This window comes from Neomonachus schauinslandi, chromosome 13, assembly GCF_002201575.2.
Source record: "Neomonachus schauinslandi chromosome 13, ASM220157v2, whole genome shotgun sequence".
In the NCBI taxonomy this organism is placed as follows: domain Eukaryota; kingdom Metazoa; phylum Chordata; class Mammalia; order Carnivora; family Phocidae; genus Neomonachus; species Neomonachus schauinslandi.
This window is the reverse complement of record NC_058415.1, coordinates 70,952,889-70,977,305: the sequence shown is the minus strand read 5'-3', so window position 1 is coordinate 70,977,305 and position 24,417 is coordinate 70,952,889. Positions and strand designations below refer to the sequence as shown.

The 24,417-nt window shown below is 47.4% G+C and overlaps 1 protein-coding gene across 2 annotated transcripts in view; it reads right to left on the bottom strand.

Annotated features, from left to right (window-relative positions):
* LOC110581408 (A-kinase anchor protein 2) overlaps nt 1-24,417 on the bottom strand; it is a 104,987-nt gene that overhangs the window by 27,603 nt on the left and 52,967 nt on the right. The window contains exon 2 of one of the 2 annotated variants that reach the window (XM_021691249.2): nt 3,606-6,003. In XM_021691249.2, coding sequence (XP_021546924.1) covers nt 3,606-5,892 — 2,287 coding nt within the window. In that variant the 5' untranslated portion in view covers nt 5,893-6,003. Of the gene's footprint in view, nt 1-3,605; nt 6,004-24,417 lie in introns of those variants that run through there. The other variant, XR_006541127.1, reaches the window with a different exon arrangement.

The window sequence follows — 24,417 nt, the reverse complement described above, 5'->3', positions numbered from 1 at the left end:
CCAGCATGATCTCCACCAGAGGAGAAGTTAAAAATTGTATTTTTCATCACCTAATATCGAATCACCAACCTGAGTCATGCAACAAACAGGCTGAATCCCCCCTTCTGGTGGGAGATGTGGAGTATTGCAGTAGGAACTTAGCAGCATCTCCATTCACAAAACCAAAGTTGGAGCAAGTAGTTTCAACCCTGGCTATGAATCGTCCAGTTTGGCTGCTCAGAGTGATGTGTCAGCCTCCTCCCTGATTACGAACTTGGAGGCTGGCTAGCCAAGCAATTCACCAAACATTTCCAGGCATGGATAGAAAGAAAATTACATTTTGTATTCAGTTTTTTTTTTTTCCCCCAATCCATGTTGTAATTCTGGGAAGCCCTGCCACCTACTTTAAATGTTCTAGAGATAAACATGAAGGAACGAGGTGCACAAGCGTCATTATCATGACTACGTTCAGCACAACAGTTAGACCACTGCAGTACACAGACTTGCCTGGATGAATTACCGTGCAGAATCAATCCTCTGGGAGGGGGTATGGGGGAGGATATTAGCATTAGCATAGAGGGAAGTGCTGGGAAGATCAGGCCTGGGCTGCTGGGATGCTGAGGGCAAACACAGAACCCTGTCTTATTTTAAGCCTGGTGGGGAAGCCCGAGAGACCACAGCAGGTCAGGGAATAGGGGAAAGTGTTGAAATGTTTTATTTTTGTTCACATGCTAGAAATAAAGGAGGGGAGCAATACAGTGGGAGTTTCAATTAAGAGGTAGAGTAAAGAAAACTGAAAATACTCACTGAGCATGTGCACTTTAAGGAAGGTTTTATAATGAAATAATGTAAAGGGAGGCTTAGGCATGTAGGGCCAGCTATAACTGGTAGGAGAGCCATGGTATCTACCTTCCATGTGAGCAGAAGTTGCTAAGATGCCTGAAGAAACTTCCTCCATTAGACTTTGAGTTCCTATGCAGGCCTTTTAGAGTCATTAACTTGTCAAGTAGGCTCCTTAGACTGGGCTGAATTCAAGTGGTATGAAAGCTTTTTCTAGGATACTATATAGAATGTCCACTGGCATCTCTGTGCCAAGCTAGCCCACAAGAATTTAAAGTGAACTGGACAACTAAGGATCTTTGGGCAAAGCCAACCAGTCTCTATAAAGCACACCCACACACAAAATGCCCTTCAGAGTTTTCTTTGCCTCACCCAGCTGGCCATTGCCCTGTGACATACAGGAATTAAAAATCATATCAAGAAAGTCACCATGCTTTTCCTCTTTCTCCTCGCTTTCTTTTTTTCATGAACAATTCAGTCCAAAAGCCATTAGGGAGGGGCTCAACAAGATGGTATCTGAAGTGGGGGTGGGAGGAGTCAGTGATCACAGGACCACAGTGTGCTGGAGCCACAGCAGGGTGGGTGGGGAAGAGTGGTGATCCAGCACATGGTACTGGAGCCAAAGATGGGTAAGGAAAATAGGAGATTGGTTACATAAGGTGAGGAAGGGATTGATCAAATAATAAATATATTGAAGGTAGTAGGAAAGAGGTATTTTGTTGTTAGGAAGGTTACAAATACAGAGAGAATATGAACCCCGTGGTACTAGATTAGAATTAAAGGTATCAAGGTAAGCTCATGGTTTTCAAGATAGGTAGGTAGGTAGATGGATAGATAGACAGACAGATGGAATCTGTGTATATTCTCTAATTCTGTTTGTTGAGAGTGCCTGGGAGCAGTGACGATCCAATAACAATGAGCACACCAAGCTCCCAGATTTTGGTTTCTAAATTCCATTCTCCACTAAAAGGAATTAGTGCTGTTTGAAGAAATGGCTGATTTCAGGGTTAGGAAAGTATGAGATGAGACTGGAACATCTTGTGGTGTCAGAAAGTGAGGACATGCCCAGAGAATAATGAGGACATGTCAAAAGGACGCTGAAGTTAGCTTGAAAGGGCTCCCATAAGCTATATCTAAACAAATTAAGAATAAAAATAATAGAAATGGATTATAACCCATTGAATATAATAGGAATCCACAAGACTACACGGACATAAACAGATAAATGAATAAAGTTTGATGAGGAGTGGGATAAAGATTACATAGTACCAAAATAACTCCCCAGAGAATATTTATTACTTACAAAGGACACAATAATTTTACTGTAAAAGCCTGTCAGACATTCCCTCAAACAAGTGATCAAAATTAATATCATGTGAAAAAAGTCAGTATCTGTCCCTGTAAGGGACACCTGATTGGATATAGTGAGAAGAATATAGCAATATTTTTGTGGTATTCCTACCAAAGATGCATAACCTAAATGTACTCATGTGAAAGCATAGACAAACCCAAACTGAGGGACATTCCGTAAAATTGGGCATGATGGAGCATCATGTTGGCAATTTACTCTCAAATGGTTCAGAATAAAAGATATTTGTACTATACCTGGGAACTTTTCTTTAGGTTGAGATTATTTTAAATCTAAATATTTATAATCAAAAGAATTACCCTGAGTCACTGTAGATTTGATGGAAGCCAAGTGTCAAGATGGGATTAAGATCTGGGTAAACCAAGTCAAACGCCAGCAATTATATGTTAGGATAATGCTTTTTAGACGGTTTCCAGTGAAAGAAGTTTTCCCCTCAGTCCGTCATGAACCAATACTTTTAAAAAACACAAAATTCCACACTTGGATTTGAGGACAATATCAAACTGCAACAAGAATTGTCAAATGCTTGCTCTCAATGTCTGTACTGATTCTCAGTGTGGACCTGGAACAAACAGTCCATGGACTAGCCCAGACCACACTTCGAGCAGCACTTCTCCACATTAGGATGTGTGGCGCTCAGACTGCCATCATATCCAAATGGGAAATGAAAACAACTGGTCACACTGTTAATCCATAATGGTAGCAACATTAATTACCACCATAATTAACATCAACCATTTATACAAAGCATTCAAGAAAGGGACTGCCCAGGCAATGGGAAGGGACTAAAGTAGTCAATTTCTCCAAATGTGTCATAGGGCAAGAATGAATGAGACCACCCCTGATTCCAAAGCAATTGCATTGTGATGACTAAAAGGAAGACAAATCCAATCATACAGAAGAGGGACAAAAACATCTTCTATGGGTCAATCTGCACCAGGTCATGACTGTCATTGTTAGAAAGGGATCTCGTATTTAGAAGGGGTTAGCAGAGCACATCCCCCAAATCAGATGGGTTTGATTTAACCACAGATACTAAGGGTCCAAGCCAGTCCACATGCAGGCTCACTCTGCCAGGGTCCACGCCACACACGGCCCCTCCCTCAGCCAGAGGCAGCCCTTTCAAACAGAAGAGAACAATTCTCTACTAAAGCAAACCCAGAGCAGAACAACGAGGAAGAAGCAATTATACCCTCAGGGAAATGGCACACCATCCAGGCCCACGGTTCTTCTAGGGGACATTTGGACCTCAGTTGTCTGTCCCTGGATGGACGCGAAAACCCTCGTTGCCAGTGCCCGCCCCCCGCCCCCTGCCTCTAATCCTAGCCACACACAGAGCAGGCTCCATAAAGACTCACGTAAGCTGGAGTCATCCTTTCTGTCCACAGCATCTGTCTGTGGCGCGCGCTTGGCTTACCTGGCGCAGTTTTGTAGCATGATGTTCGGGAGGGCAGCGACGGGGCGTTCTTTGCCCTGGGGCTCTGGGTACTCTGCAAGACTTGTCTCTGCCTCTTCAGCTCCTCTTCCCTTTCCTGGGCTGCTCGGATCTCTTCCTCGATCATGGACAAAGTCCGCTGCTTCCTGGACCTCAGCTTGAAGGGCCCAACCATCACATCGGACTCCTGAGTGGCCAGGAGCGAGGCTGTGCTTCTCAGCTCAGCTGCCTCCGAGTACTTGCTGAAATAGCTCCCTTCGGGCCTGGTCTCCTCCATGTTTACCGGGCCACTGGGCTGCACTGCAGGCGTTGGCGGGGAGGGCCCCCTTTCCCTGAGTGCCCTGTCTTCGGCAGGCAGAATCTTTGGTAACACCTCCCTTTTCTCCTGAACAGGAGAGGACACCTGGGGTGGCTCAAACGTGCTCTGAGGCTTCTCTGAGCCGGGAGCCCCAGTTCCGGCTTCCTCTAGAGTTGCTCCAGGTCCCTGCTGCTCTGTCCCACCCTGGCTGGTTTCGGACACGGCTCTATCCACTTGCTCGGCTATGGCTTGTTGAATGGCATTCTGCACCAGGAGACCAGCCTGATATTCCAAGGGGTCATCAACCGAGGGCGAGTCTCCCAGTGTGGACGAAGGGGAATAGAAACCGTGATCACTAAATGACTTGGAGACGCCTTCTCCCCGGCCCTCGGAAGGGTTGTCAGTTTGCGGAGTCTGGGGCAGAGAAAAATCGGCCAGTGAGTTTTCCTGGAGGGCATTGGTGGTCTCATTGGATGCCCCGCTGTCACTGATGTTGTCCATGCTAAAATCATTGGACAGGGTCTCCAGGACAGTGGTATCCTGGGACCTCACTGACAGTTCATCCAAACCAGAGTCAAGCTCCTCTTGGGTCAGAGAGACATTGACTGACCTGGAAAACTGATCCAAGATCCCAGGGTCGTCATCCTTGACCACAGTGAGGACGGCCCGGGCACTGGTAAACTCCCCGTCCTCTGCCCACAGTTTGGATAAGGGCCCGCGTTTGGAAGTCTCATTGTAGGGCCCTTCCTTCCCCTGAGGAGCCGTGCTGCCCTGGCTTCCCCCCGAAGACTGGCTCTCCAGGGCACAGCTGGCTTTCTGCCCCTTGGCTGCTGATGCACCCCCGTCTTCCGGTGGCCCCCCAATGGAAGCTGGTCTCGAGATGGTTGGTGGCTTGTCTGAGTTGATTGACCCTAGAGGCCTGTAAAAGGGCTTGATAGAGAAGAGCCTGGGTGTACTCTGGCCCTTGGCCACTGTTGGCCTGGAACTCTCCATGAGCTGGAACTGCTTGCGCGCGGCGGAGAAGTCTATCTGCTCGGTGACGATGTCCTCCTTTGCGTGCTCGCTCGCGACGGCGTGCTCGCTCGTGGCGGCAGGGGCCGCGCACAGCTGCGGGGGGAGGGGCTGCCGCGGCGTCGGCCCCTGCTCCCGCTGCGCTCTTCTCTCCTTGCGCTCCTGGTACTTCTTGTGCGACTCCAAAGACTCCTCGTCCAGCTGCTCCTCCGTGGTTTTGGCCTGGGGAGGATTCCACCATTTTGCCGCAATGCCAGGATTCTTTTTCACCGCCTGACTCCGGATGAGCTCTCTCCTTTCCTTTTCCAGCTCCAGCATCTCTTCCGAAGGCCTCACTTTCCTGACACAGTACTGTTCCTTCTCATTCTCGTCGTCCTCAAAGAGCTTGGAGGGCTTCTTGTCCTCGTGGAAGGCACGCAGCTCAAACTTGGCCGCCTTCTTCAGCGTGGTGAGCGTGAGCTCCCCGTCGCGGCCCGAGCACCGCGAGCTGGTGGAGGAGCTGGGGCTCGTGGGGGCCTGCAGGCTGTCCCCCAGCAGATCTCGGGGCTGGGCGGGGGAGTGGCCATTGGCTTTTCCGCCCTCTGCCATGGCCTCAGAGTAGCTGGTATTGAGCTCAGTGTGAGGAGGGGCCTGTCTACCTGCTGCCCTCTCTGGGGGGTCCGGCTGGACGGCTGCGTGGCCGGGTGGGCTTGGGCCACCCCCCACGATGGCTGCACCCGGCTCCGGGGACGATGTACCGTTGTAAGTTCCGTCCACAGCAGAATCACAGCAGCTGGCCTCCAGCACCTCGTCTAGATAGCGGATCTCTCTGGCCACATCCTTATCCAGAGCTTCATGGTGATCACCCAGGAGGCCATTGTGGGGGGGTGAGTAGAAAGGGGAGGAGTGGTCCATGGAATGTGGGGTACAGGTGATTCCGGGAACACTTTTACATTCCGCAACAGAGACCTCAATTTCCATGTTTTTGTGGTCTGGGGGAAGGGAGCTGGTTGCAGGCTCCGAGGGGTTGGCACTGCCTTTGTCTCGCTGGTTTTTTAGCCGGATATCATCCTCAGAAAGCTGGGGAGGCTTCTGGAATAAAGAGACAACCAAAGTCAGAGTTAGATACTAATAAATCTCTTTTGGAGGTGAACCCTAAGAAATTGGTAACTCACTGGAAGGAAAACTGAAACGATGACAAGTTCTTCAGAACTGAGATTTCCCTCTGGTAATTCTTCACGTATTCATTTTGCTGTGGTGATTCATACCTAAACCTCTCCATGTTACAGATTCTGTTTTGTTTACTGGGTGTCCGGAGAACTTTCCATAAATGCTAATCCCATTTTTAAATTTCAATGTAGGGGCGCCTGGGTGGCTCAGTTGGTTAAGCGACTGCCTTCGGCTCGGGTCATGATCCTGGAGTCCAGGGATCGAGTCCTGAATCAGGCTCCCTGCTCAGCGGGGAGTCTGCTTCTCCCTCTGACCCTCTCCCCTCCCATGCTCTCTCTTTCTCCCAAATAAATTTAAAAAAATTAATAAATCTCAATGTAAATTAAGATTCAGATCATTTGAAGACACTGTTCAAATATCTTCTAAAGTAGAAGAGATTATATAGCAATTATACCAGAATTACTACTACTATTGCAGAAATGTAATAGGACTATTTGTGTGTCCCCAACTATAATAAGATGGTCCCTTTGCATGAGCAATTCTTCTTGAAAACATGATTCTCTGCCAGATGTAATGCAATTATTCTGCAGACAAGAAACTTCTTGGAAAAGTTTTCCAAAATAAAATACTGGAAAACAGTAGATTCCTTCCAAGGCCACTTAACAGCTACAGTGCCCCATCACTATGGCTCTTAATTCAGCATGTGCATAAACACCATAACCAAAGCCACTGACTGCACAGTTCTGTTCTCTGGGACTACATCAAAACAATACTCCTTAGGTTAAGGAGTGAGGGTTGCTTTGAAAAGTTAGTGACGAGTGGCTCCTCTCTGGTTCCTAAAATGCTCTCTATGTGATAGTTCCAGTCTTACTGTTAAAAAAGAAAAACCACATCTTCTTAATGTTTTGAAATAAATCCTACTTTCCCACCAATTACCAATCCCATGTAATTTTGTTATTTGACATTAGTAAAATTAATTTTCAAATTCTAGGATGATATCTTTTTTCATACCCAAGGACTCTGGTTTATCTCAGATAATTCAGTGGTAAATTGTGAGGTTTAGGGGCGCCTGGGTGGCTCAGTCATTAAGCGTCTGCCTTCGGCTTGGGTCGTGATCCTGGGGTCCTGGGATCGGGCCCCACATCGGGTTTCCTGCTCCGCGGGAAGCCTGTTTCTCCCTCTCCCACTCCCCCTGCTTGTGTTCCCTTTCTCACTGTCTCTCTCTCTGTCAAAAAATAAATAAAACCTTTGAAAAAAAAATTGTGAGGTTAATTAGTGAGTGTTCCTCAAGGATTTCACGGACACCTTGGTCAAGTTTGTCTTCCTCTCTCAAGTCCATAGTGTGCCTCATATTATTGACATACTTCCACGCAAAACTGCAAGATGGCATCGTTTTCATTTGTGTCCATAATAAACGATTTGAAAATCTTAGAACATAATGTTAAAACACCACCTTAGGATGATTCTTGGGGGATTCGTTTCAGAATCCCTCCAAGGAAGGTGCATAATTACAGATTTGTTCATGAGACCTAGAACAACATGGGAATTCACCCTATGTGCTCTGTACTGCTGTCAGAATGCTGAAAAATTCTCATGGTTTTCCATGAACTAGAAGGTTCTCCATGAACTAGAGGTTTCCTTCACTCTGCATTGTTTACATTCCCCTCTAGACTTAATCCAATCAGGTAATATATGTTCCTTCTTCAGTCATAGGCAACAATAACCACTATTCCTTTGTCAACACTTTCTGGTCTTGGATGACCTTCCTGTCTAGCTCTGGTCTTTGTCCAACTCTGGTACTTTAATATCATTAATATTTATAACACTAATATCTTTATTTTATTTTTTTACCATCATTAACTGGTGTTCTTTTATCTTTAGAATGAACTCAAAGACGTTTTTACTGCCTTTTAAAAACATTAACTAGACTTCCTTTTGGTAAGGCAATCGCCAGTGACTTCCAGGTCATTAAGAATTACAGAAAATTTGAATGCCTGAAACTTACAGGCTGCCATTCAATTTCAAATAAACCTAGGTCAAAATTAGCCCACTCCATGGAAAGCTATTACTGGAATAAACAGACCAACAAAAAGAGATACGAGGCACTGCTACTGTGAGAGTCAGATTATCTGTGACCCTCCCACTCCGGCTTCATTTGGCCAATGACTTACTGCTAACATTCTTTATGGCAATAAGTAGAGCTTTTCTTATATCCTTTTTGGTTTGGGGGAAAAAGGTAAGAAAATGGTAGGAAGCTGTTGGAACTGAATTATGGTTGAAAATCACTGCCCTCCTGAAACATAAAATACTTCAGTTGACATAAGAGGAAAGAGGGCAATGTAACAGTAAAGGAAGCTAAAAGGCAAATAATTCATTCTATACTTCATTTAGTCATTCATCCATTCATTAAACACGCAGGAAGCTTGTTTTGTAGGGTCATAATGAGATTAGCAGCAACCATAAGCTCCAGGAGACAACACTTTTTTCTTAACAAAAATTGGACTTCCTAGGAAGCCGTAAGTCTATTTTGGAGTTTATTTACTCTAGTCAGGAGGAGTGAAAAACTTGCCTACAGTGATCTCCTGTTGCTAATCACAGAGACAGGAGGTCCTGAGTCCACCTCCACAGCACGGCCCATGAGCACATTGTCTCTTTCTCCTGGGTGCTTCAGGTCAAGTGTTGGGTGATGGACAAGCAGATGCCCTATCAGCCTTTTTTCTCTTTTAGAACTTAAAAATTCTACCAAGTCTTTCCAAGGCATATTTTCTGAAGTAGCAAGTGTTCCAATTCAAAATTTTAAAAGTCTGAGAACAGCATCTGACAATACATTTTTGCCGTGTCCAAAAAAAACTACCATTAGCTCTTTGAATCAGATATGATGAGTCTCGTTCCTTGAATGCCTTCTATGATGTGTCAAACCGAGATTTTAAAAATGCTAATTACTGGATAAAAGTCAGAGTTTGGAGTCCCAGTGTAATTTGAGACGATTCCGTTCCAATACATTTGTTTAAAAAAATTGAGACACTGGAGGGTATAAACAGGAAACGGCTCTCTCTGCTTCCTGTTACTTACAAGGGGGCTCCTCCCACTTCTTTCCACAAATTCAGGAAATTTTTCTTGATACTCCGTTCCATCTACTTCAGGGAGTAGCAGCTCTACGCTCTAATCAGGGTAGAAGTAATGAAAGAGGTAACGCTGCATTACTGATTCACCATCAGGCATCAGAGGTCCTGAGTTTTTGTAAACAAAGTTAGGCAACAATTATAACAAAAGAGCAAATTCCTGAGTTCTATTCTCAACAGGATGAATTTACCTTCCTGAAAGAGGGCCTGATGCAATCAAAGCCACCAGTAAGTACACCAGGTAAATGGAAGTGGGCCGGAAAGTCCACAGCACGGATTTGGCAGGAATCTGGGCTTGGTGTCATTAAATGATGTTTTGCTTAAACCAACAAATGCTCATTGCTCCCTTTGAAGATTAGAAAGTCTAGAATTTTCTCCATGCTTCAGATAAGATGAACCTGATTCCTGATTCGGATAAAATGCACATTCATTAAATGAACTGGAAAGTCCTTTCTGAAATAAACCATGCCCCAATGCAAAAAAAAAAAAAAGATAAAAAGATATAAATGAACCATCAGGGGTGCCTGGCTGCCTCAGTATGTAGAGCATACAACTCTTGATCTTGGGGCCTGGGGTCCTGAGTTCAAGCCCCACACTGGGCGTAGAGCTTACTTTAAAAAAAAAAAAAAAAAAAAAAACCACCAAACTGGATTTTGAAAGGGTGCTAAGAGACCAAAGGGAAATCCTTGGATTCCCCCTGCTAACCCTCCAGGTGGAGCCCTAACAGCATGATGCGTATTACCTGCCAACCTACTGGCTTCCTGGAATAGCTAATAGCCAGTCAGGATGTCTACTATTTACTTTAAAATATGTGGACAGAGACAATATAATACAGCTGTGAGTGTCTGAATTAGTTTAAATTCTCTTCAGGGGCAGACAGCCGTCCTAACTGGGAATATATACTCCGAGAGTGGTCAACCAGGATCTAACCAGAAATTCCAGGCTCTGTAGGTGGCGTCCTTCCTGGGTGGGTTAGCGCTCTTTAACTCCCATGGCCCCCTGAGGCCTAGCTAATTGGCATAATTAAGGTGAGAAATGGGTTCTCATCAGTGAAATTAGTGGCTTGTCAATTAGCATAATAAACGTTAGAAATCGGTGAAATTGGTGGTGTTCAAATTTGCGGATTAGAGATGTTCTCTGGCCTTTCCTGAATAGGATTTACGACAGAGTGAGCACCATGGCTTTTTTACCCTTAGGGATGGTGATGGAGCCCGAAAACCAAACAGCCCTTTCCGCAGCCTTTGGTTCAGAGGCCTTTGGTTGTTAAACAACTACTATACAGCAAGGGAATCCTGCCTTTTAAAAACTGCCACATCTATCTTCATGCAAAGTGAGGTTGGGAGCGTCTAGAATCTTCTGGAGCTGAGGTTTCTTTGAGGTTAAAGACAGTAGGTTTTATGCCTACTTTTGCAAAGGTTTATATAATAACTATCTGTATGAGTGCCAGAACTTGGTCCAAGACCTGCTTTTATTATAACCTGGTAGCCCGGTTGTGTCTCAAGCTGCCACTATTTACAAAACCGCGTTTAATAGTTAATGCAAAGCAAATTATATGGGTTAATTTACAACAAGGGGGCCCGTGTCTCCTGCGAAAGTTCTGCCAGACCCTATGCAAGACAATCATGGGACTCTTCTTGGAAGAATAGAACTCCTTTGTAAGCAGGACTCATACCAAGATCTTTCAAATCTGTTTTAGGAATTTGATTAGATAATGTGTTTAAAAGTACTACATAGTGGGGTGTGAGTGGCTCAGTCAGTTAATCGTCCCACTTGATTTCAGCTCAGGTCACGATCTCAGGGTTGTGAGATCAAGCCTGTGTCGGGCTCCGCGCTTGGCAGGGAGTCTGCTTGAGATTCTCTCTCTCCCTCTGCCCATCCCCCACCTCGTGTGTGTGTGTGTGTGTGTGTGTGCGCGCGCGCGCACTCTCTCTCTCTCAAATAAAATAAGTAAATAAATGTTTTTAAAAAGTCCTATGTAGGGGCACCTGGGTGGCTCAGTTGGTTAAGCGACTGCCTTCGGCTCACGTCATGATCCTGGAGTCCCTGGATCGAGTCCCGCATCGGGCTCCCTGCTCGGCGAGGAGCCTGCTTCTCCCTCTAACCCTCCACCCGTAATGTACTCTCTCTCTCTCTCTCATTCTCACTCTCTCAAATAAATAAATAAATCTTTAAAAAAAAAAGTACTATGTAAACTGCAAAGTGTTTAATGCAAATGTTCCTTATTATTAAGCAATTTTACACTGAAGTGTAAATGACCAATATTAAATTCTCTCTGGGAGCTGGTTGACTTTCTTGGAGGAGGAGTGGGGGGGGTGATGATGAAGCTTTGATTTTGAGAGGAAATCAACATGAGGCATTTAGAGGGGAAAGGCCCAGCAAGGCTAAAAGTCAGACCTAACCTCCCTAATCTTTTCCTACCCCAGGTCCTCAAAAGTTAATTTTAGCTAAAGCTGAGCACAACTGGAAGATGCATTTGCTGCTGCAATAAACAGAGTAACTGCATAAAATAATTGTCTCCTGTCTCTAAAAGTCAAAATCTGAGGATGCAGTTGAATGGACAGTCAAGAACCACACCCCCTTTCACTGCGGACACACTGTGTTCACAGTGCACATGCATACACACTCCCAGCTGATACTGGTAACAGGGCCCTTTGGCGTGCAGGAAAGGCAGAGTTTTCTACTTTCGTTTTAGAACTTTAGAACGTGAGGTTTAGAGAAACTGAAAGATTTTTCCCAAGATCACCTGACTAGGAAGTGGCACAGCCAGGATTTGAAGGCCAGTTCTTCAGTCTCTCCCCATACCTCAAAAAGTATTCTCAGTGAGAGCAGGCTTCCAAAATGCCTAGGGATAGGTTAAGAACGGTGAATAGTTTTTATTAAAGAGTATCTACTTGGCTTTCTGGTCGACATTTTGCACACTTGTATCTCTAGAAGTGATGTGAGACTCATAATTTGGCTCCAGAAGTCAAGAGACCCCTCTCCCATCTTTATCCAGAACAGAACAGAGACAGACTTTCTGGAGACTGAGTTTCCACTTCCTACCTTCTGCTCTACCCACAGGGCCCTCCAGTTAGAAATGAGGGTACTGACTTCCTGCTCAGTCTGGGAATTTTACCTTTCGAGCTAGCTGGCCTCTAAAGGAGAGTCCTCCGCTTCCTCCAGCAACAATCCAGGGGCAAAAGATTAAGATCCCACATCCCAGGCATTGCAATGGACACCACACATTAAAGCTGCAACTCCTTCCCATCAGCACAGGTGAGATTCTAGAAGACCGTTTTTAATTTGCACAGAAAACACATCAGGGTCCTGACACCTGCCCCGCTGGGTGATGGACGGCAGTGTGCTCTTTCTTCCCACGGTATCTGGGTCAGTGGCTGGGCGCATGGTGAGCAGAAAGAACTTGCAAGAGGTACGTTTTCCTTAGCAGATCTGTCTGGGCCCAGGGGGACACCGGGAAGATATCCTTTTTTTTTTTTTTTTTTAAAGATTTATTTATTTATTTATTTGACAGAGACAGAGATAGTGAGAGCAGGAACACAGGCAGCGGGAGTGGGAGAGGGAGAGCGGGCTTCCCGCCGAGGAGGGAGCCGATGTGGGACTCGATCCCAGGACCCTGGGATCATGACCTGAGCCGAAGGCAGACGCTTAATGACTGAGCCACCCAGGCGCCCCGGGAAGGTATCCTTTTTTACAAGGGCAAGCAAGAAGCTGAAGCTTCCACTCCGCTTTCAAGGCTGGTTGTGTTCACAGCTTCCCCACCACCCTCAGGCTGTTACCTCTTGACACCGCCTGTTACCAGCTGTGACCTCCCGGGCTCCTAGCCTAAATGCACAGTGTGACCCAAATCACTCACACCTCAGGCGCCCGCTGCACCACCAGCTTTCTACTCTGAATAACCCAGCTTACTTCCTACAAAGGCCATGATAGTCAAATTAGAAACACTCTTCCCCAGATACTAGGTGACCTGATCCTTTAATCCAGTTATTTTTAAGTTCCACCAAAAATACAAACTCATTCTTGGCCTAGGAACAGAGGCGTGGCTATAAAATAAAACTTCCGCATAGCTGTGCAACCAGAGAGCATCTCCACTTTCCTTTCTTACCCTCTTTCTCTCTCTCACCTAAGTCGAGTTCTGATTACACAGGACACGACAGCTGTCATGGCAGAGCACTGGTTCTGTGGTCTGTGTAGTGGAACCATCTAGAATGCTTCTTATAGGACTCCACTTCCTGGCTATAGTTTCTGTCACAAAGGTAAATGGAAGGAGGGGATGCACCCCGGGCAAGGGAGCCTGCCAAGACACCTGCAAGGTGCCCACATGAGTCTCCTGAACTTGATCCGACTTGGAGGCACCGGGGTGGAGCTATGGGCTGGAGATCTGGGGCAGAGGACTCCCCAGGCTGAGGGAACCCCAGGGGTGTGGGAGGGGAGCCCAGGGGCCGAGGGAGGTCAAAGTGCAAGGATAAGCATGCCCCGAGTACCTACAGAGTGGCAAGCCCTGGGCTGGGGCCACGGGGTGGGGGTGGGGGGGCCCCCTGCGCTCTGAGGTGGCCCCTACTCCGCAGCAAGGAGTGCGCGGCCTTGGAGGGAGAGAGTTCCAGTTCCCATAAAGAGAGCAAAAAGCACCAGGCAGAGGAAGTGCTCAGTGGAAAGAAAATCCCAGCCCTGTTCAACAGCACAAACTGGGCTGGCTAGAAAGAGTTTGTGGAGAAAGCTGAGAGCACCCGAGTTCCTCAGCTGCTGGCCTGCAGCTCCTCGGGCCCTCCCTGCTGAAGATGGCAGGCTCGGGGCCGGCCGGAGAAAGTGCGGGGACTTTGAGTGGGCCCCTTCCACCCACCGCTGTGAGGGAACAGAGAATGGGAACGTCTGAGGACGCCTTGCTTCCTTCCTTGGTTTGGCTTTGGGCCTCTGGGCCAGGAAGCGGAGGGGAGAGGCCATCACCCGGGGCACATTCCAGGCCCAGGCAGCCTTTCGTCTTCCGCCCCCTCGCAGAGCTCCTTCCGGCCTGGAGGACCAGGGGCCTGTGTCGATTATGGGAAGCCAGAAGCCTTACCACTCCCCGAGAAGGACCCCTTCCTGGTTGATGGAAACAGGCCAGACTTAAAGCCCCTAAGCTCTCCTGGGCAGTGGCAGGCTAAATTTAGGGCAGGCGGGCTCAGGGTTAACGCTGTGACCCCCCGATAAAGGGAGCGAACACTCACAACGACTCTGGGACTGCCTGCCATGACGCATTACGGCCGAATGCGACTGGGACAGCTCTAAAAAGATGTTCCTGCTCCCGCAGGCCCAGCCTTTCTTTCTGAGAACTGCCAAGGCATCACCACTAAGCAATTCTCTCTGGCTTAGGGTACAGACACAGGCTTGAAGAGGAGATGAAAATACTCTGGAAACTCCCTTCGTTGGGGACAAAGGATGTCTTGGCTCACGCTTCTGTTCAAGGAAAGTGGTCCCTTTATAACATAATGGAGTTTCCCCAGGACCACAGCCTGCCCTATTAATAGCATCCCCTTCACCCAGCCGCAAAGTCACTGACCGGCTCAGATGTCAGGCTACACATCTGGAAAATGTCAAGGTGTTGTTTGATTAACACATTTATAACTTGGGCTTTCCATGAAAGCAACTGAAGATGTGGGGGGCGGGACGCGGCAGGCAGGGGTATTGGAGGGAGGGAGGAAGCCGTTTCCTTTTCTACAGCCACTGGTGAAAGGCTTGCTTCTTTCAGCTGCGTGGAGATCCATTCCCTACAGGAGTGACTGAGAATGGTAGGGGAGGCTTCAGGATTGCTCCTAACTCAGGAGAGAGGCCTCCTTTCTGCTCCAAGAAGGTCAAGGTTCACTTCCTCCTCAATGTAACAAACTCCGTGCTCTGTCAAGGAGTCCTCAGATACTCTTCTCCCCAAAAGCCTTTTTCACCAGGAGGTGATTTTTACAGGGCAGTCCCCACCTCCAGAATAAACCAAGATCAAGGCCCCAGAGGGAACTTTGGCTGCTCCGGCAGGCAGAAATTTCTAGGGTAACTAATTCTGCTGAAAGCAAACACAGGGCTAGCTTTAGTTCTTTATAACTCAGCTGTGTCCCTCTTGGTTTTAAAATAGTTCAGGATCTTGGGTTCTTGCCTGGCCAACCACTAACAGCAGAGAGCAAAAGCTGAGCACCACTGTGGACCCAGCACAAACCCACGATGTTGAGGCTGAGAGCCAGGAGCAAAGAGGAAACAGTGCCAGATGCTTCTGAGATTAACCCCTTGTCCACAGATGACACTCTACGTAGGAACAGAGCTGAGGAGCTTCTCTTCCCACCCCCCTGGCTCCTACAGGGGACAGGCACGCACATTCCCATGAAGCCCCAAGTCACTCCATGAATGTGGCGGGGCCCACAGCACGGCCTCGTTAGGGACTAACTAAATACAAGGCGATCACTAGAAAACCAGCTACCAGAATCGCTGGGTCACTTGCTTCTGTTCTGGACACATGCACGCCCCGTCTTCACGGCCTCATCTGCCACAGAGGACTTGTGAATCTTGGCGTGCACTGCATAGCTGGGGCTGTGCTTCCTCCTCGCCCTCTAACTCGAAAGCGGGGAGTTTGACGAGGTTTCAAAGAGAAGCAAGTCGCCACTCAGAGCTCAGCTGCCCCGTCTCCCTCCCTCCGGCAGGAAAGGACTCTAGAGCTCAGCCCTGCTCGGTCCCCACTCCGAGGCCCCCTCCACCAAGACTGGCCTGGGAAAGGAACCCACTCCTTTCAGATTAGAAGGGAAAGGACAGTCAGAGAGGTCAGCAGACTCGGCTTACCCTGCCCACAGTGTATGTCTCAAACGTCCCCAGTCAGAACTGCCTCTTTTTCCAGACAGATTCCTGCGCACTGCCTCAAGTTGGACAAATTCCTTCCGAGCCTCCTGACTGAAGACTATGATGTCACAGCTGCCCCTCCCTCTGCTCCCTAAAAGGCCATTCACACAAAGAAGGACTTTAACCTCCTTCAAAGAGGCCCAGCCCCTCCCTAGTGGCCCAGCCTGGAGGGCAAGGGCCGTCCCCAGGCAGCTCGGGGCCGGCGGGGTGCTCAGAGAGGGCCTGGGCTCCGCAGTGGTTGATAGGAACCAGTTACCACTGCCTCCATGGAAAGTCACGGATGGGCCTTGGCAAGCAGGGGATTAGTAATATCCTGGTGATGCTGAGGTAGCAAAAAATCTGAAAGATCCCGAAGATCCCGTAAAATGGTCGAGATAGATCTAACAGATCTATGGGCATATGTGTCTATGAAGTAATAAGTGCTCACCATTGAAAACTTGGAAAATAAAAATTATTCCTCTCCCTTCCACACAGAGGAAAACAGTTCCTATTTTATTGCATTCCACTTAGTCTCCTTTGTAGAAATATGTATTTAATAGTGTGGAGACCAGACAGTACATGCCGTTTTGTAGCCAACATTTTTTAACTTTGTATTATCTCACAAACACTTTCTATGTCCTCTAATGGTCTTTGGAAGATCTAGTTTAAAGGGTTACATGATGTCTCACGCTGAAGTGGGACAGAGGAATCTGAAGTCGGGGGTGACTGCTGTAACTTCAGGGAATGTCCAGGGCAAGTGGCCCCGCTTTCTCAGAGCTCACCACTATCCTCTGCCACCAAAGAACAGCAACAACCAAGAAAACAGATCTCTACGTGCCTTGGGTAGACACGAGTGTCCCAAACATCCCCCACTCTCGGCCACAGAATCAGACCCCCAGCACTACACGCTAAGGCTAAGAAGGGAATTGATGTAGGTCAGCCTGCCCAGGTATATTCAGAGTAGCCCCCAACACTGCCCCCTGGTTCCACCCACCTGGCCCCCAACTTTGGGTTGACCTAGAAAAACTTGGCATAACTCAGAGTCCGGCTGACTAGAAAGTCAGTCGGAATTCAGGTCCCCGCAGGGCCATGAAGAACTCATTCTGGAGAAGACAGAGAGAATGGGTATTTACAGTACACAGGGAGAGGAGGGAAAATGCCAGGCATGGTCCTGCACAGCCAGAAGTTCATGGCCAGTTTGGGAGCAGTTCCTCCTGATGAAGCAGCCGAGCAGCCCAAAGCTGGGGGCAGGACTGCCCAGCGGTCTGCAGTTTGGCCAGCAAAGCTGACCTCCTGGGACCCTCCCGAGAATACAAGTCCAGGAAAGAATAATCGGAGTAGAGGGAGCCCAGGCAGGCCCTTTTGAAAAGGAAGCTTAAGGTATACCATACTTTACAACTCTTCCCAATATCTACGTGACATTTTTAATATTCTGACATTTATTTAGAAAAATCCAGGGTTTTCTCAAGGGCTAACTTGGTGATACCAAGTCACCAGGGAGTGCTATGGAAACTCTGAATTTATGTGCCTTTTGGAATAACTGGAATGTTCTGTAGTTTAGCCAGAGGCATTTCAAGATGCTACTTAACAGTCTAAAGGAGCATGAGGTGGGGAAATCACACACCAAAGGTGGCATTGCTCTGCTCAAGAGTGACAAACAGGGCCTTCCATGAAGAGGTGTTTTCAAGCCGAGAGGCAAGAGTGGTCCTAGGACTTTCTACATAATCACACCAGCTCCCCTGCGTCTATGAGGAGGTATATATACATATATATATATATATATATATATGTATATATATATATATAATCGTTTTAAATCTTCCCTGTTCACAAAAGAGAAAACAATATGTGCTCTTAAAGTACTATTATCTAAGGCACACCTGGCTGGCTTTGTCAGGGGAGCATGTGACTTTTGATCTTGGGATTGGGAGTTGGAGCTCCACGTTGGATGTAGAGATCACCAAAAGTATAAATAAACAAACTTTAAAAAATAAATAAATAAACTAAAAACGAAAAAAAAAGGTACTATTATTTAAATAGTGGCTGGCGTCTTCTTTTTTTTTTTTTTTAAGATTTTATTTTTAAGTAATCTCTGCATCCAATGTGGGGCTCGAACTTACAACCCCAAGACGAAGAGTCTCATACTCTACCAGCTGAGCCAGCCAGGCGCCTCATAATTAGTAGGCATGTTTCTGACTGGAGTCTGAGATGTTATAGTTCACTACACGCATGCACATACATGCATGCACACACACGCACACGCTCACTGTTACGGGTTGAAACCCAACTTCATATGTGTAAGTCCAAACATACAGTACCTCAAAATGTGACCTTATCTGGAGATAGGGTCTTAAAGAGGTAGTCAAGTTACATGGTCGTTAATCCAATACTAGTGACCTTATAAAAAGAGACTTAGGCGCAGAGAAACACCTAGAAACAAGACAATGTGAAGACACAGGAGAGAAGGACTGTGAGATAGTACATTTCTGTTGTTCAAGCCGCCCAGTTTCTGGTACTTTGTTATGGCAGTTATGGTAGCCCTAGGAACACACACACACACGTACACATGTATGTACACTCAGGCACTCACAATTGTGCACACACACATGTACACTTATGCACACACACACACACACACACACACACCCTCCTTCTGGTTGCAAAAATAGGGTGGAGTTTAGGAAAACTGGTTTATACTCGGAGGCAGAGGGCGAAATTAAACCAGCGAGGTCAATGTAGGCAGCAAAAGCATACCCCGAGCCGCCCTGCCTTTGACGGCAGTGGCCCTCCTGTCAGGACTGAGCAGACTAAATCCAGTGTGCACGCCTCACCGCTGCTTCCCCCTCCCCCTCCCCTCAGCACAGCCTCAGAGCTTGGGGTGGTTTTCCCGAATTGACGAAAATACATCGGACTGCCGGTTGAATTCTCCTGTGCTGTAACCTGATCTTCCGTTCAGTCTCTGAGGGCGTCTGGCTCTGGGGGAAATGAAGCCATGTTGAAATTTGGTCCCGGGTGGCTGGGAAGCGGAGGGCAACTTGCGAGCAGCCAGCACGGGGGGTCTAAAGGCAATGGATGCTCTTAAGCCCGCCATTCAGCAAGTATCTTCTGCACACCTGCTGGGTGCCAATCTGTGTCACACACCCTTACTTACATAGCTTCTCTATTCCTCCACCAAAAGCAAGGTAGAGTTTCTCACTCATTCCACAGAGGGGCAGGCCCAAGCCTGCGAAGCGGAGTCTTCCCTAGGGTGACACAGCTGGTCAAGAACAGATCTCTGGCTAGAATCCACGACTCCCACCCACAGAGTAGGGTTCTGCCCTGGAAGCCACAGTGGGCAGCTCAGGAGGGAACCCAGGAAGTATGCACAGGATCAAAAGGGACAGCAAATGCAAGGCAGAAATAGGCGGTCTCTGAAACCATGCACCTGCTGCTACATGACTTTGGGAAAGCCGTATTTATTTTCTGGGTCTCAGTTTTCTGGTCTGAGAAATGGGACACCTAAACCAGGTGAACCCTCAAAATTCACTTCCGTTCTGCTCCTAATCTCTGTGGTTCTGTGATGCCAGGGTGAACCTTGGGCAAAAAGGAAGTGCTAGGTAGTTCTGAGCCAGTAACAATGAGGGCAGAGCTGAGAGCAAGCCGGCAAAGGGGCGCAGGGCTGAGAGCAAGCCGGCAAAGGGGCGCAGGGCTGAGAGCAAGCCAGCAAATGGGAGCAGGGCCAAGAGCAAGCTGGCAAATGGGAGCAGAGCTGAGAGCAAGCCTCAGCCTTTGAAACTGCTTGATACTTGTGCCAAGAGAGACTGCAAGGATTCCCGGCCAAACTCAGCTGTCTTAGACATTCCCCTTGTCGGAACTTCACTCCTTTGGTTGAAGGAGTTTATTCTGCTAAATGTAGCCATCCTGTGCATATACCTTAGTGTGACAGAATGTTCCAAAGTAGATTTGCTGAGATCAGGAGGAACCAGATGGAAGCGGGCAATGTGGAGAGAGGCTGGCTTTAGAAATGGTAAGACCCAGCCTGCTGCAAGGCATTGCAAAGCAGAGAGGAGGGGAGAGGTCGGCACTGGGAAAGCTCCCTCTACATGCTGCCCAGGACGGAAGGGAGCTGGAGGTTTGCGGCTTTTCAAACTGCTCCAAGGTCCAATGCAAGGCACATACCGAAGGAAGCCTGGGTCTCCCCAGGTGTCCTTTCTAAATGGCCATGGCTGCCCTTTCCCCAACTACCATTCAGATAGGTCCTCCTCAAAGTCTCAGCTCCACATGACTTCACACCTTAGCATGGAGCCAGTCTTCCAAGCCATTTGCACTTAAATGTGAATTTGATGGGAATATTAACAATTTATAAGTTACCCAAAGGAATCTCTAATTGGGGTTAAGTGTGAGAAATGAAGACATACCCATCCTTAATTTATTGAGGGAAAATTGTTGAGATGAGAACAGAACAGGGACTTTGCTTAGAAAGGCTTTAGGAGGGGCATCTGGGTGGCTCAGTCGGTTAAGCATCCAACTCTTGGTTTTGGCTCAGGTCATGATCTCAGGGTTGTGGGATCAAGCCCCACACTGGGCTCCATGCTCATTGGAATCTGCTTCATATTCTCTCTCCCTCTGCCCATCCCCCACCACGGTGCGGGCATGTGTTCTAACAAAACAAAACAAAACAAAACAAAAAACAGACCAAGTCTTATCTACTTGATAGGTATTGCAGTACCTCCTAAATTCCATTTTGTATCTCTACAATGAATACTAAAGCCTTTACTCAGCCATGATGAGCAAATGTGCATCAAAATGCAGCCTGCCCCCGAGGAAGTTGTGCTTTCTTGCTGTGATCCATTATACTTTTAGGAGCAGTGTCTCTCTGTACATCTTATGATAATATAATCTTCCTTTTCCATCAAAGATAAGTAATTGACTCCTGTTATATATGGACATTTTCCTTCCATGAGCTTCCCATTCCCAGAAAAGTTGTGTAACGCTATGTGAGTAACCAAATTCCTCTTGGGCAGTCGAATGTCATAGAATGCCATGAACTATGTCACAGACAAGATATGTCATAGGAAAACCCCATTGAAAAATTTCTGAAGGTCTGATCAGGTGGTAGAGAACAAAACTTGGAGGCTGACTTTATCTATTATTCTAAACAATAGTTGGGTTTTCTTTCTCCATTCAACTTAAATGTGCAGGCGAGTCCATCTAGTAACCTCCCCTGTAAGACAGACAGATTGGTGGACACACACACACACACACACACACACAGTGAATTTAAATCAATTTTTTGTTCTAGTAAAGTATTTTAAAGCTTTGAGTCAAGTTTTAAAAATAATATTTGGGGAAAAAAAAAACATTTGGGGTTTGGCAAATCTGGTAATCTGTAAGCAAAACCATCTCATCTCTTATTAATGTCGAAAGTGAATGCTGAGCAGCTTAGAGACGGGCAGTAACCACACTGGGGCAATCCCGAACGCTGGGCCCTGGACCCAAGTGCCAATTCTGCTTCAGGATTCCCGTCCATCCGTCCCCCAGGTCTCAGCCCTCGGGCAGCAAGAGGACCGAGCCTGGAGCTGAGTCCTGTAGTAGATTCACCCACAAGCTCTTCCCAGCCGAATGCCTGTACCTCCCCACGACTATGCTCACAAGTCTGGAGAAGAAAGGAAAACACAACAATCAAGAGGTACTTTTAAAATGAAATACCTGGTGAACTCCAAGAAAACTCAACAAAAGCATCTACCACCTACCAACAGGAGAAAGGTTTGGTCCTATTGAATCAGCTACCTGTGAATTGCAAGGGAACTGCTGGAAGGCTCTAGAAGGTTTGGACCCCCACTCACAGAACGGGTTTCATCATCGTAGTTATTTGTGTCACTATATACTGCTACTCAGTTTTCTTCAGTTTCTTCAAAGGCGCAAAGCCATAGGTGAAGGCGGACTGGGTAGCAAACAGACCCCCGATCCACCCAACTCCGTGCTCTCTGGCAGCAAAAGAAAACTCCAGATGGTCAGTGTGAGGGTCCTGCTGTGCCAGGACTTAGTGGCAATTCTGGATCAGGACAGGTGCTGGGGACATTGGTCTGCTGAAGAAGAGCAAGGTGTGGAGGGCAGCCAAGGGGCAAGGAAGGCTGAAGCCAGGCCCACCCCAATTTTTGACTCCCACCTCATGTGGCAAAGTGATGCCCTTGAAGACACAGGATTCCGAGGCTGGTACCAGAGTGGCATTTGTAATTTAAGCCAAGGTGAGCTTGCCCCAGACTTTGAGGACCTGATCCTGGTTCTGTCCTGTGCTTTAGCCAGAACGAGGGTGAGCACATGGATCATTCCCTTCGGGCCCCTCAATCCTGCCCTGGGCCAGCTCTGCGGGACCACGTTCTGGTAAAAGTCTGGGCAGCTGAGCTCTGGAGGCAGCCGAGGGCCAGTCACCTGCTTCCGTCCACTGCCTTTGTGGCTCCAAATGCCAGGAAGGAACCTCTGCGGGAGAAGGAAAGCATGGAATTTCTCCATCCTCCTAGGGGATGCAAGATAAGCATAAGCCAGCAGTAAGATGGGGTGCAAGAGAGCTGCAGGAGAGTATTTGGCTTCACACTAAGAAATGTGTTCTTTCCTTTTGCTCAATGCCAACAGAACCCGACAACTACCTCATGTCTCATTTATGAGGAATCTCTCTGCCCGGCCATGGAATCCCAGGAGCAGAGCACTGTGGTTGAGAGCCAACAAGTTATGCTGATCATGCCAACAGGATAAAGTCTGAGAACCAGCAACAAGAAAGGGGGATACCATTCACTTGCAGATTCTGCTTCATCCTGTTCACCCCCCAGAGGCCCTCTTTGATCTAGCAGCTGACTGCTGCTGACCATTTTGCTGCCATGATTTTTAGAGCCTTATTTTATTCTCCATTTATTTATGTGCAGTAAGGTGATCCAGTGGGAAGAACATGAGTCTTAGAGAAAAGGCGGTCAGGGTTTGAATTGTCTGGTGTCACAAGCGGACTGCATGATGCTTACACAAAGGATTTGCTCCTCTGGTAAAGCTCAGGATCCTCATCTGTTAAATGGGCATAATTACTGTAGTGGGTTGAATAGTGTTCCCTCCAAAATTCAAGTCTAGGGGCGCCTGAGTGGCTCAGATGGTTAAGCGTCTGCCTTCGGCTCAGGTCATGATCCCAGAGTCCTGGATCAAGCCCCACATCAGGCTCCTGGCTCAGCGAGGAGCCTGCTTCTCCCTCTCCCTCGTACTGTTCCCCCAGCTTGTGCTCTCGTGCTCTCTCTGTCAAATAAATAAATAAAATCTTAAAAAAACCCAAAAAACAAAAAAACAAAATTCAAGTCTACTTGTAACCTCAGAATGTGACCTTATTTGGAAACAGGGTCTTTGCAGACATCGTTAGTTAAAATGCTGTAGAGTGGATTAGGGTGGGCCCTCAATCCAATGGCTGGTATCCTTATAAGAGGAAAAAACACACAGAGATATACACAAAGAAGGAAAACTCCATAAGAAGACGGGGTGGAAACTGGAGTGATTCATCCACAAGCCAAGGAGTGCCAAGGCTTGCTGGCAACCACCGGAAGCTAGGAGAAAGGCATGAAACAGATTCTCCCTCATAGTTTCCAGAGAAAACCAACGCCGCCATCCTTGATTTCAGACTTCTGGCCTCCTGAACTGTGAGAGAATACATTTCTATTGTTTTTATCCACTGATTTTGTGGTAATTTGTTACAGCAGCAATAAGAAACCAACACACCCACCTTCTGAGGCTGTTGTAAAGATTCCCTAAGAGACAGCACGTGAAGGCAGCTGGTCCCATGACAGGGACAAGGTAAGGTGGCCACACAAGGCAGTTCATTCTGGCTTTCTGTGTTGGCAGCAAGCCAGTAACAGAATTTTTCAAGCTTTGTCAGAGGTGAGTGGCCTCATGGCGTTGGCACTTTTTAAAATTTGCGGACCAAGCAGGAAGAGCAAAGGGATAGCTGTGGAATAAGGGCATACTCAGGCTTACCAACTGCCTACCCGGAACAGAAGCACAAGTGGGTACCATTGCCCACGGAAGCCGATTTGCAAAGACTGAAGCTTCAGAGTCTCGAAGCTGGCCATGAGATGCACCCTGTGAAACTGGAGAAGGAAGACAGGGCCCTACCGATCTCGAAGGTATTGGGTGAGGTTGATGATCAAGTGGTCATAGCCTTATAAGCATTTATGAGATGCTAGCCATTGCCATTAAATGATTTCAATGCACAGTCACATTTATTCCTCAAAACCAGCCTCTGAGGCCAGGACCCCTGACATCTCTAATCATACAGCTACAGAAACTGAGATCCAGAGTTTTAAGTGATTTGCCTCAAGACACTGAGCAGTAAATAGTGAAGCAAGGATTGAAGCTAGGCCGCCTGTCTAAGAACAATGAA